Here is an 18,803-nt window from a genome sequence, read left to right as displayed (position 1 = left end):
AGAAGGAATGACGATGGATGGCAGGGTATTACTTGTTATGTAACTCCACAAAGAGATGGAGCGTACGCTGTGATTTGTAGCTCGTGGAACATTTCGAGATATCCAGCTACTGGTATCTTATACTAGTACATAGGGTTCGTTCGTGTTATCCATTTTTGTCGTTGGTGGCACATTTTCTAGGCTGGTGATGTGAAAAGCTGCATCCACTTGCCAAGGATGACGGTGATTGGTTGTACTTATCCATCTCCTCTTTGATGTTCGTCTTTGATTTCGTCTCTGATACAGGCGTGTGTTTTGTTCTCCATTCCTCCTCGTCAATTGTAAGATCTCAAAATCTCAAGCGACAGGGATTGAGGCGTCCATAGGCAGGATTGGTAGCCCATTAGTGTTCATCATTGTCATGGCATCATCATTAATTGGATGGATGCTGAATGGCGAGGCTGTGAACTCCTCCCCATCAAACAACAGTAAATTCTGCAGAGGCGGTTCCTTCTGTCCAAGAACATTTATCACATCTTGAGCCAGAAACCCACCAAGGAACGCTGCAACTGGACTGAGCTCCGATCCAAGATTTTGCAAGAAACTTCGTAAGAAGTCGGCTCGCAGAGTTTCAACAGGCAATTGCAGTTCCAGATGTTTCTCATTCACCAGCTTAGTGAATGTCCCCAGGTCACCCTGGTTATGTCCAGGGTATCGTCCATTTGCTTGTGTCTGAAAATCGAACAGGGCGCGCAGACACGACAGCAGGGGAGTTACCCGCATACGGCTCCTGCGAGTATTCCTGATTTTGGCCGAGAGGGGGGAGAGATTGACTAGTTGGAGCGGAGAATAGGTCTCTTGATGGGTGATGATATCGATAGTAGTCTCATTCTCCTTCTTGGACATGATTCCAGTGACACAGTTCGTCACAGAATCCATGTCTCCAACCTTGGCAGGTTTGTTGCTGCGTGGTTTCTCAACAATATAGTCATGGAGGATGAGATCTGCAAAAACGAAACCATACATTCCGTAGGTGTTTGCAGCATAGAACTTTCGGTTGAACATTCGGCAGGACATGTTGACGCTGATCAGGATGTCCATGAGCTGATCTGTAGCTATGGTGATGTCAAAGCTCTGGAAGTACACGGGATCCTTGACGACCACAGGAATTGGATCAGTGTACAACTCTACTCGCGGATTGAGTTTTTGTAGTTCGGGGAGCGCGGATGCTGCTCGATTCATTCCAACCTGATCGTGAGTGACAAAAAAATGACTGCCCAAGTCCTCTTCGGTGACAGCATCGCCATCAAGTATGGTCAATGTTCCAACTCCAGCAAGCACCAAGTTTTTGGCAATTTCAGCTCCCAATGCCTTGAGGCCAATCAGAAGAACATTTGCTGAGCGTAACTTCTCTTGAACCTGAAAGCCCAATATCCGTATCTGTCTGTCGTAGAGAGCGATTTCATCGTTTGACATGCCTTGTTGAGGTACCATGCCGAACACCGAGGGGTCAGCTCCATTGGTATGTAGTGGCATGTTCATGAATGCAAGCGCAGGCATGGGCGTAAAGCCATTCATGTCTAGGAGAGGAGGAGCAGGCACGAAGGATACGCCATCGGCACCGTCGACACCGTCGACACCGTCTGCATCAACGTTGAGGCCGGACGTGTTAGTGACTTCGTTGGAGACTAGAGGAACAGATCGGTCTGGCAGCTGTTCATCCGCCATGGTGTGTTTTGAGGTGAGGGAAAGGTTGATTGGGGGCGGAGGACTTCTTGTAACATTCAGATGAAAACTTGTTGTGAGAAGGAAATGATCGGAGTGTGAGGCGGACGATGGTGGTGATGAATGACAGACATGCACTCTCGACGATTCGCAGACTTTATAATATTGACGGTCGCAAAAGCATTAATTCGGGCTGCAACAGGGATATTCGCGGATTTGGGTGGATGGTGTTTTCGTTGATGGTCAGCCAAGCTGTTCGTCAAGCATCACAGTGCCAGTGGTGCCTGGAAGGGGGTGCGCCGTGCCCAGTAGCTGCAGGGATTGAGGGGGCGGCCGCAGGCATGGGCTGCAGGCCGAGGAATGCACTTAAGCCCCGCAACTCGTTGAGGACTAGCTGTCTGGGTTGTTAACTCACAGGAGAGATACGCAGCACGCAGCACGCAGCCCCCCATTCAGCTGCCTAAGCCTATCGTAGGCACGCCACGGTCAAAATTCTTCCCAGACTCGCCGCATAGGCAGGCGAGACAGCGCCTATCACTTAGTACAGGCACGCCGCGATTCGGCCGGGTGATCCCGACGTCCCTTGGGTCCTTGAGTCCCTGACTCCCGTCAAGAGGAACTGCTGCTTTCCAACTCGTGGGGCAACCTTTTTGCTTGGGCTCGTGATTTGGAAACCCAACTGCCATGCCTAACCTACGACTAAAGAACTGTCGTCCGACCACACACCACCCGATCACCCACCACGACCATCTATCTCAGCTTTCACTCTTCGTTTGTCACATTGATATAGAAAGCAGAAGCTACTCGAATTTTTACATGCTTCCTCCATTCGGTGCAACCACCCTCATCTGCTCTGTCATCCGAGCACACCAGCCTTTGTTCAGACATGGTACGCTCTGCTGTACCCGTATCTGCACCCAGTTCTCTTTGGACTCTCCATTCAACTCGCTAACCTACCCAGGCTGATGACTCGGGTCGTCACCCCTGGACTGATATTTCCCTGCGACTGCAGAACCTTCGCAGTCTTCTCAACTCAGAGCGCCATCTCCCTGACCAGCATCGAGCCATAGAAGCCTTAGATCGAGAGGTCGACTACATGTCTGCAGATTATGCCGCCCGTGAGCAGCGGAGACGAAGAGATTTTGATACCCACAACCAGGCCCATGACTCTTCTTCTGTCTCCGATTCTCTTCTACAGACTTCCGGCCCTTCAAGCCCTGCCCGCGCCCGGAGGAGGGCCTTCAGACCAAGCGAGCGCCTGCAGAGATATCAAAGAGAAAGACTCGGCCAGAACGCAAGGACCCCTATGACAGATAACCATTCCCCTCTCGCTCGACTTTCCCCAGCTTCCCCTGCTATATCCACCGGTGATCGTGGGGAGAGATTGAGATCTAAGCGTAGGAAATTAGACGACGGTACATACGACGAAGAACCCCAGACATTTCAATATGGCTTCGACGGCCAGGTGGTCCCGGGTCAACTACGAATGCAGATCGTCAGCTGTGACGGTGGTGAATACTCTGATCCGCATGTCGCCATCAACAACTATCCCCAGAATATTCTTGTGGATGACACTAGTGTCTACTGCACCAAAAGCAATAAGTGCAACATGCTCCTCAAACACGTCGGTGGCATGCCATTTACCTTGACCAAGATCATTGTCAAGGCTCCTCGCGCAGGATTTGATGCTCCAATTCAAGAAGGATTGATTTTCATCTCAATGGATGATGATGGACTTGTTGACAAAACCTCCCATTATGACGTACGATGGTCTCCCCGAGCATACCGCTATTCACGGCATAGGAACGAAGGGACCCGGCCTTCTCAAGAGTATCTCAACCCTAGTGGGTCGCCACTGCGTTCTGTTGATCGCTCGAGCTACCTCACCGATCCCACGAGCCACGAGGAGTTCCCAGATCTCGGTACCACGCTTGTCCCCGGATTCAATGTTTCAGTGGCAGACGTATCAGGCGATGAGGACAACAATGAACTCCCCGTATCACCCCGACCCTGGCACGATGACGATTATTCGCTGCGGTCATATGTCGATCGCTACCGACCAGTCTATCTAGGAGGACCAGGCAATGAACGAAATGACAATATCTCAGCCACCTCAAGTGATTCAGAAGACGACACAGGAACACCTTTACACGACCGACCATCGGCCGAGACAGAGCGACGACAACGACGTCAATTGGAGGTTGATATGGAGCTTCAGAATCGGGTGATTGATCGAATGCGTGCCCAGCAGATCAGAGACAGTGATGAGTACTTCGGCCGACGCAGTCGGCCCCCGGCTGATCACCATGAGGATAACGATGACGAATTTCGATTCCTTGACTCTCGCTATGCTACACCAAGTCGCAGCGGAGGACGGACTTTTGCAGCGGCGACAGGAGCGCATGATCCGACAAATTCAGCCTCAGAGCAGCCCCCAACAAGCCTTCACGCCACGGACCCTGAAGAATGCGGCCCAGCTGCAAAAATCAGCAGAGGCGAAGAAGGACGCCCTTCCTCTGCGGGCCCTGACGCAATCAAACCACACGCGCGATTCTTCATCAGCAGGAGCAAGTCCAGCACGGCCATCAACTTCGATCCTCCTATGTAAGTACCTAGTTATTCCTGAGAGGCTTTTTTCTCTCTTCCCTTTTTGGCCGGAATCAAGTTTACTGATTGTATCCCCCCCCCCCTGTCTAGTTCTGGTCGATATATTTTCGTCAAGCTTTGGGCCCAGTGTCCCAAGGCGAACATCGACGTACAGGCTATCCTGGCGCATGGCTACGGAGGACCGCGGTTCTTCCCTTGCTCGGAAATGAGATGAATGATGATAAGTCATGAGTGATGAATGGCGAGTCGCTTGGCAGGAAGTTGGAAGTCGGACCGAATCGTGTTCCGCCCCCGGCACCGAGAACGTGGGGCTTGATGATGGGCACTTGATGGCACATTATGAGCTTGAGCGTAAGCGTGGGCGTGGGCGTGATGTTTTGTTTGATAGCAGCATATGACATGTATAACGAGCATTCATGCCCACAGACACACAGTTGAAATGAACTTGGAAAACGTCTATTGTCTGTCAATCATGGCTATTGCATTTACAAGTTGCTACTGAATCGATGATTCGGTGGAAGGGTCACAACATACACTTGATTCGACGCTAGCTCAATCGCTTCATGGCGATCCCTCCGCCTTTGACCAACCATCCGCCAAGCAAAGTTCTCAAAAGTCATATCAATCATTACGCCGTCAAATGCAACCTCTCAGTACTCCGTGAGCCAACCTGGAGGTTCAAGCAGTTCTGGCGCCCGTCGCTGACTCAACTGGAGGGCCCTTTTGCCCTAGCCACTCTTGCGGGACGTGAACCCTCACGTCCAAGTCTGCCCTCGCGCCTGTATCTTCAATGAGCGGACCCAAACTCTTCAACTTGAAGTCGAAAACAAGTAAGTCTTGGCCAGACCTGGACATTTTGGGAAGTCTTCTGGCCGACACCCCCATACCAGAGCAGGGGCAGTCATACGCAGAGTCAAAGCTGTATGTCGTTCCGTCACCGCTGTTGAATTGTGCCTGGGTGGGGTGGATATGAACGAGATTGTCGTATCCGTAGTACTTTGCTGTCTTGGAGATATATTGAGGCCATTCTTCTCGTGGGAGCTGGTGGAGGCTGTTAAAAGGAATGTGACAATAGCTGGCTCTAATGAGGTAATATGATCTGGAGGAAGCCCAGAAAGGAGAGAAAAGGGGAAACTCACCACTCGGCCCGTGAAATGTAGGTCGGGGAGTTTCTCGAAACCGAGGATTTGGTCCCCACAGCCAGGGAAGATGTAGACATTCCCATGTACTACTCGGTCGGGGAAGAACAGCTGGCGTGCCTTGAATATTTGTTTTCCCGACGCGTTGAAGGTCCGCTGCTCGATCCAAATGTCAGGGTTCCTTTCCTGGGCATCTTCTGCTGTCATGAAGATATCGCGTTCAATGAATGTAGTGGTTTCGTTACTGATGGGACGATCTGGAACGATGACTCTCTTAGATATGAATTAAACGAACAGAATGAAGTCAAATTGAAAGGAGACGCGCCTTCATAGAACAATTTTCTGAAACGGAAGCCATCAATCTTATTCGCATTCACATCTTGGTTAATCCGTCCGGAGAGAATTGTCATAGGCCAAGGTCTCTCGTGCTGACGAACCGCGTCGGTCAGAGAAACGGGTTCGCGAGAACGACAAATAACCGCTGCTGTAGCGCTCTTCGTCTTGCTACAATCAAGGACGCCGACCGTTTTCTGTCGCTTTGGAGTGGGCACTTTCTCCGAAGAGGTCGCCGATCTTCGAGTATCTGGGATCGTTTCATTGGTTTCGTCCGATACGTCTTCGACAGAGGCTGGTTCGGCTTGGCGCTTCATTGTCGATGGCAATGGCAAGAGAATGGTTGCAATTCCTGTCGTCTGTCCGGAGGATCTGAGCGAGGAGTGGTTGGTGATGTCCCATGACACTCAGCAAGCCTGTTGGGCATGGCATGTCTTTTTCAACGTAGACTTGCCGCTGAAACCATCTTGAGCTTCCGCCACGGTCTTAGCAGCATGGGAATGCGCGTAAGGACTTACATGACTCGGGCTGAGACAGCTTGGGTGAGATGATCCTGGAAGCGTAGCATTAACCTCCACCATAGCTGGCAGGTAGCTTGGGGCTGGCCCGAGGTTGTTCTCCACCATCAACTGCTCGCCACAATCTCAGCCCCAAAGGAGTGAGGTTCTGGGGGAAGCATGGCCGCGGTCTGGATGCACAAAATCTGCAACCCAAACAAGAAAGAAGGGGTTAATCTGTTACAACTCTGCAGCATGCATGCCTCTCAGTTTGAGGCGTTCGCTGAAACGACTGTTCTCGCCACAATGCAACATCATTCGATTATCCTAGGAGGTCAATCGCACTTTCATAGCTAAGACTAGCAAGGAAAGGTATTGGGCAGTAGAACTCCAAATTGAGCTCCGGTGTCAGAGAAATGTCTAGAGACAGACTGGATCATAGAATACTATCGGGCTTGGAGGTGCATAGAAGGGGAGCGGAGCCAAGCCAAGCCAAGCCAAGTGCAGTGCACGTCGATGCAGCTGGCAGCAGGCAAGAACGAAGCATCCCTTATCGATAAGGAGTTGGACTTTGTTGGTCTGCAGTGCCGTATTAAATTGGTCCCTGCGATTCCTGGGTGGGACCTGGAAATACATGTATCTCACAGTACATTAAAGTTGGAGCCGATGGCGCCCCTGTACGATTTTCAAATTACTCATTCGCTCCTGCTTTGCTTTCTCAATTGCCTGAACTTCTAGGCATACCCTCCGAGATGCCAGGATTCCCTCAAGGCACTGGCGTCCCAATGGAAACGGCGGGCTCGTCAGCAGCTATTGACCGAATTCAAATCAAGAATCGACGAAAACGATACCTTGATCTACATCCTGAATACTTTGGCCCTCAGCTTGAGTTGGCAGGTGGGACTTGTCTCAAACTACTGCACCTAGTAACCGTAGCTTCCACAGAGTAAGTCCAATTGAGCTGACCAGCTGTCATCTACAGATCCGCTACTCTATGACCGTCTCGTCCGCCGCTTTCAAAGCGCCGCCGAAAGAGAAGCAGAAGGTAGAAAGAAAGGCTATTCAGGCATCCTTGAAGCAGACCTGTACCGCAGCGAGGCTAAGTTGGATGCATTAAGACACCCTGATCCGAACAGCATCTTTACCTACAAAAGAGGCCCAAATGGAGAAATCCTAGCGGAAGATAAAGACGAGGTTCCCACAACCAAGGAAGAAGGGCTTGCCCGATGGCGGTGGGAGATGGAAACGAGGTTTCTCCGAGGTGGTGATGATGATTTTGACTACGAGGCTGTGGACAAGAATACTGAATACGACGATCGGCTGCTCGAAGAACAAGACGCCCAAGACAGATACTTCGATGAGGAAGAGCCTGAATTTGTACAAGGGGATGATACAGCGCAGAAACATCAGAAGAAGGACTTGGAAGGTGAAACTGGAATACAAGATTTCTGAGGCACCTCTTTCAGCTTGACGCCACGAAATGACTGCCACTCTGCAACAGACGACGCCAGTAACTGCTCAGAACACCATCATTGTAACATTTGGAAGCCACGTCTTTGGCTGGCACACAGTACTCAAGATGTCAAGCTATCCATTGGGTCCATCAGACCCTTCACACTACTCGCACACCTGACATGGGGCATGCGCCGAAAGACATCTTGACCGTTGGTGTTGGTCATGAATTCCTGCCATTCCTTGGTAACAATCCACTCTTCACGAGCTCTCTTGTCACGGAATTTCATCATCATAACGGTGTCATGGACCTCTTCCCGCGAGGGTCTTGGGCCATTGGAAGACTCCCTTTGAAGATCCGGTATCTCGACAGGAAAAGTCTCAAACTTGGCGACCAGGGGCGAATGGGCAGCATGCATACCTATGCGAGTAAGCATGGAGTCAAGCTGGTGGGTTGGCCGGTCTGGCATTTTGCCCCTTCTGACTAGATCAGGGTCTGCAGGTTGGATATTCCGCTTCATCTGAGAGGCAAAGAAATAGAACATGCATGTGAGTGGTCGCTCTCCCTCAGCAACTTGTTTTGGTTGATGGTCAGCCTCAGATTTTCCCGGCTTCGACCTTCTGGGCGCGGCTGCTGTGGTCCGCTGTAGCAGCATTTTGAAGCCGATGGGCTGCAGAGGACAGGCCCGGGCGAGTTTTGCTATATTATATCGTAGTTGCCACGTCCGAGTGTCCCTCGAGGAAGAATTTTGAGGCTCCTTGAGATCGACAAGCGGCCAAGAATCCATGAATGACCAGCGAGAGAAAGGATGTCCCTCTTCACCCCTCATACGCTCTACAAGTAGCTGACAGTGCCATGGCCCCATTCCCCCGCATTTTAGGTTTCGAGAAGAGTGACTAGGGCCTTCGAGTGTGGGGGAAAGGATTTCACTGTTCGCTGTTTCGACAGAATACACCAGCCTCGCACGTAGCCTAAGACTACTGCCCTGCCCAAAGGATTAGGCAAGTTAGTGCACCGCGCCGAGATACATTGAAAGCTATCTGGCACTCCAACCATTGTGAGGCGAATCTGTGAATTTTCTGGCACGATATACACACCTAAAGACCGTGGGGCTCGTAAACGCGTAGGTATCATCAGAGGCTAGCGGGGACATTCCGCTCAGGGGTGCGTCTCTAGAGGCGAAGGGATCAACCTCGGTGCAAATGTAATTAGCTAACTTACCCCCGCCCCCCAAGAGCCTCACAGCTGGATTCCCCCGCTGAGGGGCGCCTCGGGCCTTCTGGGCGTCTCCAGAAGCTCTCTAGGGCTTCCCGGGCTCCCCGGACTCTAGGTACTCCGTACCGACTACGGAGGACCTGCGCTTCAAACGTGGACCCGGTCCGCCTCCCGTGCCCATCAGCTACCTGAGCACTCAGGTCGATCTCAAAGCTCCCACAAGTAGCCACGCAGTTGTTGTTGGCCCATACTCTCGTTCGAGGCCATTTCTCTCTGCGCCAGGTGCAATATGGATCGATGACAGCATTTACAACCACCCTCACTGAATACTACCGGCCCCGGCACTCCTTTGATGAAGTGTCCTCTGCCATGCTGCCATGCTAAAGCAATGCGGGGATACCGATACCTTCGATCATGGTCTCAACGGCCTTCCCTCGCTACATGGTCGGCAACGCACATAAGACGAGGTCTTCTGACAAGTGCCCGGATCAAAGGACCCCTCGAACCTGCCCTCCTTGAAGAAACTGTCGGCCAGAACTTTGCTCGCATTGTCTCTGCCCATGGCGATCGCAATGCCGTCATATCCAGACATCAACAAAAACGTTTGACCTACCACCAGCTCGACCTTGACAGTAATGTCGTGGCTCGGGGACTACAAAGCCTGGGGATCAAGAAGGGGGATCGCGTATGTGTCTCGCTAGGGAACAATCTCGAGTTTGCGACCATTACATATGCCTTGTTCAAGCTGGGCGCAATCCTGGTCCCTCTCAATCCAGCTTTCACCGCAACCCAGATCATTTCAGCGCTCAACCACCTGTCGTCCACCCACTTGGTCATTGGGACCGAAACAAACCTCCCTTTCAAACCTCCACGCTCCAATGTCTCCCTTCTCCAGGGGCTAGTTCCAGATCTCACAACCTCCTCCTTATCCGCTGAGGCAATACCTTCTTTGAAGAACATAGTGTTGTTGGACAACTCTACAGGTCGGGTGGACACGTCTCAATTACGAGCAACCACTCCATGGTCGTCAATTAGTCAAGACACGGATACTACGCTGCCGACACCCTCTGCGCCCTTGTCAAATACAGATCTAGTCAACATTCAATTCACATCGGGTACAACTTCTATGCCCAAAGCCGCATGCCTGTCTCATCGTTCAATTCTCAATAATGGAAATCAAATAGGGGATCGCATGCTCTTGACCCCCGAGGACGTGGTAGTCTGCCCTCCACCTCTATTCCATTGTTTCGGTTGCATTCTGGGGTATATGGCGACTGCAACGCACGGTTCGGCAATCGTCTTTCCTACAGAAGCCTTCAACCCGATGGCATCCTTGAAAGCCGTCCAGGAGGAAAAAGGTACAGCATTGTACGGCGTGCCGACCATGTTTCTTTCCGAACTTGAGCTCATCAACGACGAGCAGATCGTGTACGAAGGATTTCAATATCTGCGCACAGGTATTGCAGCAGGCTCTTCCATCCCTGCGGAACTGATGCGCAAGCTACACAAAACCTTGAATCTGACCGAACTGACCATCTGCTACGGTATGACCGAAACATCACCCGTGTCAGCCATGACCACAACCGACGACCCGATCGAGAAACGCATCAACACCGTCGGCCGACTTCTCCCCCACGTCGAAGCCAAAGTCGTCGATCCATTCGACCACGACAAGGTTCTCGAAATAGGCGAACGCGGCGAACTCGCAGTCTGCGGCTACCTTGTCATGCAGGAATACTGGGGCCAACCGGAGAAAACAGCGGAGGTGATGAAGACCGACGCCGATGGCAAGGTCTGGATGCACACGGGCGACGAAGCCTCCATCGATGCTGAAGGCTACGTCAGCATCACGGGCCGCATCAAAGATCTGATCATCCGCGGCGGAGAGAATATTCACCCTCTGGAGGTCGAGAATTGCTTATTTGCCCACGACCAGATCGCAGAGGTGAGTGTCGTGGGCCTGCCAGACGAGAAATACGGCGAGGTCGTGGCGGCATTTGTCATTCGCAAGCACCATTTACATCCTGGCGAGAAGGAAATCTCCGTTGACGATGTGCGGGGCTGGGTCCGCGACCGCATGAGCCATCATCTGGTCCCGAAATATGTCTTCTTCGTGACTGACTATCCCAAGACTGCTAGTGGAAAGATTCGTGAGTGATTTACCCCTGACAGAAAGTTCGAGAGTTAGAATCCTGACAAGGTGTGCAGAGAAATTCAAACTCCGCGACACAGGCATTCAGTTGCTGAAGGAAGCGGACCCCGCGAAGTGAGGTCTCTCCGCGGGCCCCCCCAAAATCGAATAGCTACTTCGCTCCTGTTCACTGAATAGGGGATCTTTACCAAGAGCGATGGTGCTGCCGTCTGATGCATTTGACGTGGTGTCAGTGGAAAGGATATATATGTATCTCTCTCTCGGAGTCATTTCGGGGCAGGGTCATCATTCCCCAGTGGTTACTCTGGTATATATTAAAGCTGGCTTACCGAGTACGAAAACTAGCTCGGTCAATCAATCAAAATCACCGTCGCGGCGTGAGCGATGTGGCCTTGACGACGTGCGCTCCCTACTGTCATCGTCGTAGTATCTGGCTCTTTGATCTCGTGTATCCTTTCTCCTGTCAGGATGGTCATCTCTGTCCTTCCTCCACCTACCGTGCTCTTCAGCAGTTTGGCCATCCCCGTCTTCCTTTCGGTTATCGCCATTGTGCCTATTCCTATTCCTGTCTCGATGTCGATGCGTACGGCTTCGTTCCCCTCCGACGCCAGCGCCTTCCTCGCTATCGTCGCCCCCATCCTTCCCGCGCCGCCGGTGATGATGCTCATGCTTGTGCTTATACTCTCGATGCTTCTCGGTCTTCCTCCGCTCCCGCTCTTTCGCTCGTTCAACCTCTTCTCTCTTCTCCTTGATCAGGTACTCCCGCATGGGATCTTCCTCCTCGCCCTCCTGCGTAATGGCGAGCATCTCCTGCAGTTGCAGTTCCTCCTTCAACGGGACCCGTTCCTGTTCCCGTCTTATCCTCCGCCGTTTCGTTCCCCTCTCTCCATCTCCGCTTCCTCGTCCCTCCTCACTGCTCCCACCACCACTATCACTCCCCTTCTCCGGGCCACCCTCCACCCGCTCCTGCTCCTTCTCTAGCCGTTCCAACCTCCATGTCTCCTCGTCCTCATCATCCCGCTTCTTATACCTGGTATGATCCACCCTGAGGACCCTCCCCAGCACCTCCGCGCCCCCCAAATTATCCACCGCGAGGTCGCAGCTCCGCTGGTCCTCGTACTTCACGAACGCGAACCCCTTGCTCTTGCCCGTCTCCTTGTCGCGGATTAGATTCAGATGTGTCGGGTTGCCGAACTGTGAGAAGATTATCGCCACGTCGCCTTCGGTCAAATCGAGGTGCAGCCCGCCCACGTAGATGTATGCTGTGTCCCGATAGTCGACGTGCCATGAGGCGCTGGTGGGCGTGGCGTTTTCGAGTTCGCGCTTGTTGAGCGCTTGGGTTGCGCGGATTGCATTCATCGTTGTTGTGGATAAGGAAATGGGTGGGGACAGGACATCAATATGTGGCCCTTTGGCAAGGGAGCTTCAGTTCCTGAATGCAAGGAAGAAGGAGCGGGCAGGCGAGGCGTGCAAGAGGAGCGCGGTGAGGATTCAGGACGGGCGGTGATGGTGTTGCTGGCGGCGTTGACAGTGACGAGGTAGAGAGGTGCTGTTGCTTGAATCTAGTATGGATTACAGTGTAGCATGCCTAAGAACTCAGCAGTCTCTTTTGCATGATATTGCGCGGTCTGGTTGCTGGTAGGAAAAAAGATTGGGCGAGGCAATTAGTCAAAACTCTCGGGAAGTTATTACGTTGGAATTACCCCAACTCAGCCTCGTCGGAGAAAACAAGTGCCCACTTCCGAAAATGGACACCACAGGTTGCTGCTTTTCTCCCCTATTCCTCGGACAGCTTATCCGACATGCGACTAGCAGTCTACATATCAACACTTTGCGGGAAATCGTGATGCACACATGAACAGAGTATTAAGAAGTACTAAGTATATTTTGGTCACATCCTATAACACTCAGTTTCAGAGCCAGTCAAATCAGCGGGCAATCACAAGGAGGAAGCAGGGCAGCCAAAACAATAGCAACTGCAACAAGTGTGAAGCAAGAACAACAGTTCCTAGTAAGAAAGCCTTCCATGGCCTTCCAAGGCTTTTCCTGTGCGCGCAGGAGCTTCAAGAGTGACAACATTCACCCCACTAATAAAGTCTCAATTTCCTCTCTTCGATTGTGCTCCGCACCCGGTGCAAAACTCCGAAGTGACTCTTGTACCACAGCTTCCACAAAACTCCCCTACATTGTTGTGTGCCGGCCCTTTGATGCGTTCTGCGACCGACTGAGCCTGGAAATTCGACCCTCCCATCGCCGTCACCATCGGGGCCCCACCGCCATGGACATTGTGTTTCCGTCTGACGATATAGAGAACCAAGACGACGACCCATGCGATGAAAATGATGCTCGCGAGGCTGATCATCGCGTAACCCCCTTGTCTGAGTGGGACACACTGGGACCACGTCGTCTGAGGCTTGGCCCAGCATGTGGTGAAGCCGCCATACAGGCCTCCGCCGATGATGTAGAAGACAAGCCAAACGATGCCGAGTCCTAGTGGCCACCAGAACCTAAGAGGTTTGGCGTTGCTACCGAGATATCGAGTGGCAGCAGGCGGGTTGGAAGGGGTGGTTACTCTCTCCATGGCGACGAGGGTGGATTGCCTATGTTTCGGTGTGGGTGAAGAAGAGTAGGTGCGTCTTGATAGAGTGATCAGTAGCAGTATCAGGAGTTGGCACGGGCAATGCTGCTGGGCTTGTCTATTGTAACAGGGAGGGGGCAATTCAGATCGCCTGCTAAAAGCAATCCTTTGGAATGAGTCAATGCTCAATGAGCGGTTTTCTCTCAGAGGTGTCACTATTGTCGAAAAGGAAAGACAACCATCGTACTTAAGTTGCGGAAGGGTGAGGCCCCCTGATCATGGTGATCACCATCCAGTGTTGATGCTGCGGCTGACCATGTGACCTATCAGAGAGGCGTCGAAGCCCCTGCTGCCTCCACCAGAACTGGTACTTCGCATTTACTTCGTAATGGTTGCCCCAGGTTTCCAGACCGGTCGAAGGAAACTTTGAAGCCTCTCAAGCCCGATTGCAATTCGACAGCCAGTCCCACCCTGTCTCACATGCCATGCCCTCGGCTCAAGAAGCGGCCCTGGCGATCGGTGAGGCTGAAAACCCTCCCCCTTTGAGATTTGAAATACACCACTTCTTTGGACTCGCAAATGTGTGCCCTCTTTATCTTGACCTTTCAAGCCTTTGCCGGAAATAGCATTGTGGTAAAGTGGAACTTTCGTCGGCTGAGACAGATTAGCTAGTTCAGGATCTAGGTCAAGTCGTGCCCAACCTTTATCACAGCTTTCCTGAGAAGTCCTCCGTAGACCTTCGTGAGATTAGACATGCAGGGCGCTCAACTTCAATCTACCGAGTATTTCGGATAGACCCGAGTCGCCACTATCAAGATTCCAGAGGTTGGTGAGCCCTCGTATTTGCCCTGGGTGACAGAAGTAAAAAGATAAGTCTGTGTGAGTATTTCTCGTCCTGGGCGTTGGTGGCGACTCCAGACCCTAAACCAACCTCACGTCTCTTTTGGACACACTTACGAGCACAAATCGCACCCGCTGGCAGAGACACGAGTCTTTGGAAAAGAGGTCAGCCGATACCATTGCTTCCGGTTTCGGCAGTGAATGTGACCTGACTTTCCCAAGCGTCCTTTGGCTACGTGAGGAACAGTAGAGCTGTAAAGAGTAAAATGTACAGCAAAAGGCACTTTGGATAAACCAGCCGCTAAACAAAGCTTGGGGAATATTGTCCCCACCTCTTTGGCACTAGAATCGATAGAGTCCAAAATCATCCCCCGGTCTTTCTCTTTCCCAAGTGGGCTCTTGCTGCTTCGTGGAGTTTGTCCAGCGGACACTGATATCATCGTGCTTCTTGCTCAAGGTCCCGTTCTTCCCCATCACCTGAAACTTCAGGTCTGCGGACCCAATGAGCATCTGAACGTCAAACTCGGCTCTGTAATATTTCGGCTTAGTGTTGTACCAGTGACGGTTCTTGAGCTTTAGATCCCAAGGATCTAGAACTGATTCAATGGCACAGACCGTTCTGGCACCGTCTTTCCGCATGCTTGTGGGCAGTCTCTGGACAGGAAGGGGGGACATGACGATTTGGGTCTTCCAAGGCAATTGTTCTCGGCCTGGGTCCAATTTGAGTCGATAGTGCTGCTTGATGCCTTGTTTGACAGATACTTTATCTCCCTATATCAGCATCAGTATCGGAATGATTAAACTCGAGAAGAAAATGGGTAATTGCACTCACTTGTTTGATAAACCAATCTATCTGCTGCTCGGCCCATCTTTGTTTATCTCGTGGATCTTCGGAAACCGGCTCTCCGTGATGGAATATGGGATTATATGGATGACGCGCAATCACGCCGTAGGAATTGCGACAGCACCTTTCCACATATATGTTTCGGTCCGAGGTAATTTCTTGCACTCTATCCATCACAAGTCCTCGAACGACAGCAAGCTGAGGCTTGTCGGCTTTCAAAATCGCCAAGTTCTGCGTGTTGATGGATCCACAGGCGCCATTTTCGAATTGTAGCTTCAGTCTTTGGTAGAGGTATGGTGAGCTCCCGAGCCCGCCCGATAGAACCAAATAATTTATCGACTCCGTTGGATGGCTCTGCTGCAGTGTCGCCAGTTGTTCCTCGAGGAGGCGCACAATCCTTGAGACTTGTTGATCAAAAATCTCTCTCAAGTCCTCTTTTGAGACTACCATCATCGAATCTTCTATATGAGCATCAGCATCATTAAAGCCGGGAGGAAGGCGAGAGATTGGAAGTGTCAAATAGAGTTGACTGAAAGATTCACTCCCGTAGTTGCGTTTGAAAGTTTCAAAACGTGAGCTCTCTCGCATGGTGTTACGAGCGATATTATCTGGATCGTCGGGAAGCTTATGACGGATGCGTTTTAGACGTTCTCTCATGAGAATTTCAACCTTGAAGTCAATCAAAGTTGAACCGATAGGCTGTCCCTCTACCCAGGAAAGGGGCTCGAGTTCCGTTTGTCCGTCGTCTTGAGCTGCGACTTTTAGGACATTGACATCGGTTGTTCCACCTCCGGCGTCACAGATAAGAAAAACGTCTCCTTTTTGGTATTGGTGCTTCGAGGCGTATACAGCCGCTGCTTCTGCCTCAGTCAGGGTAATTCGGGCAATGTGGTTTAGTTCACTCCCAAACCCGGCCTGTTTGATGAGCAACTCATGCTCTGCGACCATGGCGGGATCTTTCCACGTCGTGGGGACACTGAAGCAAAACTCGATCTTTCGTGATTGGAGCCTCGGAATTGTTTCGCGTAGGTGCTTCATCACTTCCTTGTACAAGCAACTAAGGAAATCTCTGAACCATTTCCGCGCTTCTTCAAGACTAGGAGCATCTCTTTGGGACGCGTTGAATTCTGGGTCGAGATAAAGTTTGAAAAGTTCGGTGTATTTGTGGTGGCGTATGGTGAAATCTGTGAAAAATCCCCAGGCAGATACTTGTCCTGATGTAAGATCATATGAGATCTTTGAGTCAACTTTGTCGGCAACAGCGCCTCTTGTATTTCCTGGCCAGCTCTGGATGACTTCTGGACGTGCCCATTCTGGTGCGACTGAGTATGCGACCCCAGTACCTGCGACCTGGTCAATTTGATCGCACTCACGGCCCGACCTGGATTACGCACCGGTCATGCCAAAGTCCACACCGACTACGATATCTGGTTTGAGCGCCATGCCGGCAACGATTCGGGCAGAGATCGCGACCTGGTAGTTATAAGATCCTCACCTCTATTTCTTTAACAAATCGATCAGCTCTTTGCCACAACCGTCTGAGGCAGACTGAGCCTCAGGGGCCCTCGCATGGACTGGCATAATTCAAGGGGTGGGTTCTGGCGCCAGAGTATTTACTGCGTGGATTCCATCACGCGATATTGCTCAAACTCGTGAGCGTTTACCGAGCCCCAGTGCAGGGGCCAAGGTGGCTGGAAGAAGGAGTCGTCGTAACCCTCGCGTTCGTGTTACACAGCTGCAATGCCTGACCAGGCTGATAGTAAAATAGACGAGGACTGCTCAGTGCTCAGTGCTCAAAATGACCCGCCTGCAATTGCCATCGCGGCCTCCCATCTTTGTGAAAACGCAGATGCTTTCACAAGCCTTACAAATTACTCCACGTTTGCAAATTCCGGCAAGCATCGATTTCGAATAGTAACAAACAGATCAGGGTGACAGGATGGCAGCTATTACTACTACTCTTAGCACTCCGATTATATACACAACTTCAATAGACGGTACTGAGACTGTGACTTCGATAAGTATCATCGAGTTCACCGTTTCGCCCACTGGAACCCAAAATCTCACTACAATATCGACAACAGCACCGTCGACAACAACGGTTCACGAAACAGCCATTGTGACTGCCCCCCCACCACCGCCTGGCAATAATTGTCCTTCGACGACTGGTCCTATTGCCGGTGCCGCAGTCGGATGCCTGATTGGCGGAGCTCTCATCGCTGCTCTGTTAACATTCTTCATCATGAGCTCTCGAAATCGAAGCCGACGACACAAAAGATCTAGCCGCTGGGAAAAGGTAGCTTGTGCGAATGAACCGAAAGAGAGCCCACCCGATACAAGTGTCGGAGCATGGGAAAAGCACCTGCCGCAACCCGAAGCTGACAGTGATCTTCGTTCAGCCGTCTCTGGTTTGTTTGACCAGATTGAAATGCACGTCGAACAATACTACCAGGATATTGCCGTCAAGATCGACCCGTTGGTTCACTCAAACATTGCACACTTTGACTCACACCTTCACCAAGCTGCGATATTGGATTTGCTGGCAACCACGCGCCGTCCGACGATGCTCATCAAGCACGCCATTGCTTACTTCATTGTCTCCAGCATCTCGGCGGAGAGTAATTCGGCCATCTCTTTCCTGCCCGCAGATTTCACCGCCTTACCCCAATCAATACAAAGTGCAACCGCTACGAAGAATAATTCCAGTAAGTGTGAATATCTTCATCGGATCATTTGCTAATCTGAGAAAAGTGGTCTTCGATGCTGCGTACTGTAAATGGCGTGTATTGACTGCCTACCTGCATCCGCAGCCAGAAAATGATCGAGCCTACACAGCGGCTCGAGATATGGCGATTGCGAATGCAGCAGAGAACCTTTGCCACGCGTTCTCTCCATGGGCTCGCGACAGAGAAGGAACTCGCCGCGGTAATCTCGTCAGCATCATGAAAGTTGCAGCTGAGGTTGGTGTGACCATGTTCTCCCAGCCGTCAACCTTGGTCTGGGACTGGCGTCTCTCGCGCCATGGGGAGCAGGGTCATCGTGGGATGCGGCTCGTGTTACGTCCTGGACTAATCAGGACGACTTCTGCCGAGGCCCGGCCCCTGGAAACGCCACAAGTGATAGTCCCACCAGTAGCGCGCGACTTGGAGGTGAAGTAAGTTTGTACTGGGGTCTACAAGAAACAACCCTCAGAGTCACAGCTGTATCCGTAATCTGATTCAGGAGGGGTGTGTAGATCATGAGAGGGGTCGTCGCTATTGGTGGACTGTTTAGTCTGGTGGGTCTCGTGTTCATGGCTTGTTTTGACGTCGCGAGTTGGGTGTCAATGATCTGGCAGGGAGGTGAGAGTCGAAATGACGTTCTTCTAAGCGACAGCCACGCTGAACATATACAAGCAGCCTTCTCTGATTGGTGCTCGTACTGTCATTGTGTCCTCCGCAT

General features: G+C 51.6%; 8 protein-coding genes across 8 annotated transcripts; 4 read left to right on the top strand and 4 right to left on the bottom strand.

The window, feature by feature from the left end:
• Positions 1 to 336: 336 nt before the first annotated feature.
• On the bottom strand, positions 337 to 1,707 carry A1O9_02701 (ubiquitin-like 1-activating enzyme E1 A; the record flags this gene model as incomplete). Its single annotated transcript, XM_013408272.1, has 1 exon — positions 337 to 1,707. The coding sequence occupies one exon, from the start codon at positions 1,705 to 1,707 to the stop codon at positions 337 to 339; it is 1,371 nt and encodes a 456-aa protein (XP_013263726.1).
• A 1,093-nt stretch (positions 1,708 to 2,800) lies between these two features.
• Positions 2,801 to 4,525, top strand: A1O9_02700 (uncharacterized protein; the record flags this gene model as incomplete). The annotated part of the gene is made up of 2 exons (XM_013408271.1): positions 2,801 to 4,308; positions 4,402 to 4,525. 2 exons carry the CDS (start codon positions 2,801 to 2,803, stop codon positions 4,523 to 4,525), a joined length of 1,632 nt encoding a protein of 543 aa, XP_013263725.1.
• Positions 4,526 to 7,032: 2,507 nt separating this feature from the next.
• On the top strand, positions 7,033 to 7,732 carry A1O9_02699 (uncharacterized protein; the record flags this gene model as incomplete). The annotated part of the gene is made up of 2 exons (XM_013408270.1): positions 7,033 to 7,177; positions 7,263 to 7,732. The coding sequence occupies 2 exons, from the start codon at positions 7,033 to 7,035 to the stop codon at positions 7,730 to 7,732; spliced, it is 615 nt and encodes a 204-aa protein (XP_013263724.1).
• Positions 7,733 to 7,854: 122 nt separating this feature from the next.
• Positions 7,855 to 8,388, bottom strand: A1O9_02698 (uncharacterized protein; the record flags this gene model as incomplete). Its single annotated transcript, XM_013408269.1, has 1 exon — positions 7,855 to 8,388. One exon carries the CDS (start codon positions 8,386 to 8,388, stop codon positions 7,855 to 7,857), a length of 534 nt encoding a protein of 177 aa, XP_013263723.1.
• A 948-nt stretch (positions 8,389 to 9,336) lies between these two features.
• A1O9_02697 (uncharacterized protein) lies at positions 9,337 to 11,106 on the top strand (the record flags this gene model as incomplete). Its single annotated transcript, XM_013408268.1, has 1 exon — positions 9,337 to 11,106. One exon carries the CDS (start codon positions 9,337 to 9,339, stop codon positions 11,104 to 11,106), a length of 1,770 nt encoding a protein of 589 aa, XP_013263722.1.
• Positions 11,107 to 11,454: 348 nt separating this feature from the next.
• Positions 11,455 to 12,459, bottom strand: A1O9_02696 (uncharacterized protein; the record flags this gene model as incomplete). Its single annotated transcript, XM_013408267.1, has 1 exon — positions 11,455 to 12,459. One exon carries the CDS (start codon positions 12,457 to 12,459, stop codon positions 11,455 to 11,457), a length of 1,005 nt encoding a protein of 334 aa, XP_013263721.1.
• A 2,401-nt stretch (positions 12,460 to 14,860) lies between these two features.
• On the bottom strand, positions 14,861 to 16,805 carry A1O9_02695 (uncharacterized protein; the record flags this gene model as incomplete). Its single annotated transcript, XM_013408266.1, has 3 exons — positions 14,861 to 15,289; positions 15,351 to 16,705; positions 16,757 to 16,805. The coding sequence occupies 3 exons, from the start codon at positions 16,803 to 16,805 to the stop codon at positions 14,861 to 14,863; spliced, it is 1,833 nt and encodes a 610-aa protein (XP_013263720.1).
• A 496-nt stretch (positions 16,806 to 17,301) lies between these two features.
• On the top strand, positions 17,302 to 18,520 carry A1O9_02694 (uncharacterized protein; the record flags this gene model as incomplete). Its single annotated transcript, XM_013408265.1, has 2 exons — positions 17,302 to 18,067; positions 18,114 to 18,520. 2 exons carry the CDS (start codon positions 17,302 to 17,304, stop codon positions 18,518 to 18,520), a joined length of 1,173 nt encoding a protein of 390 aa, XP_013263719.1.
• Between the last annotated feature and the right edge of the window lie 283 nt (positions 18,521 to 18,803).

This window comes from Exophiala aquamarina (assembly GCF_000709125.1).
Source record: "Exophiala aquamarina CBS 119918 chromosome Unknown aczIA-supercont1.2, whole genome shotgun sequence".
In the NCBI taxonomy this organism is placed as follows: domain Eukaryota; kingdom Fungi; phylum Ascomycota; class Eurotiomycetes; order Chaetothyriales; family Herpotrichiellaceae; genus Exophiala; species Exophiala aquamarina.
The sequence above is the reverse complement of the archived record's forward strand: the minus strand, read 5'-3'. Positions and strand labels throughout refer to the sequence as shown.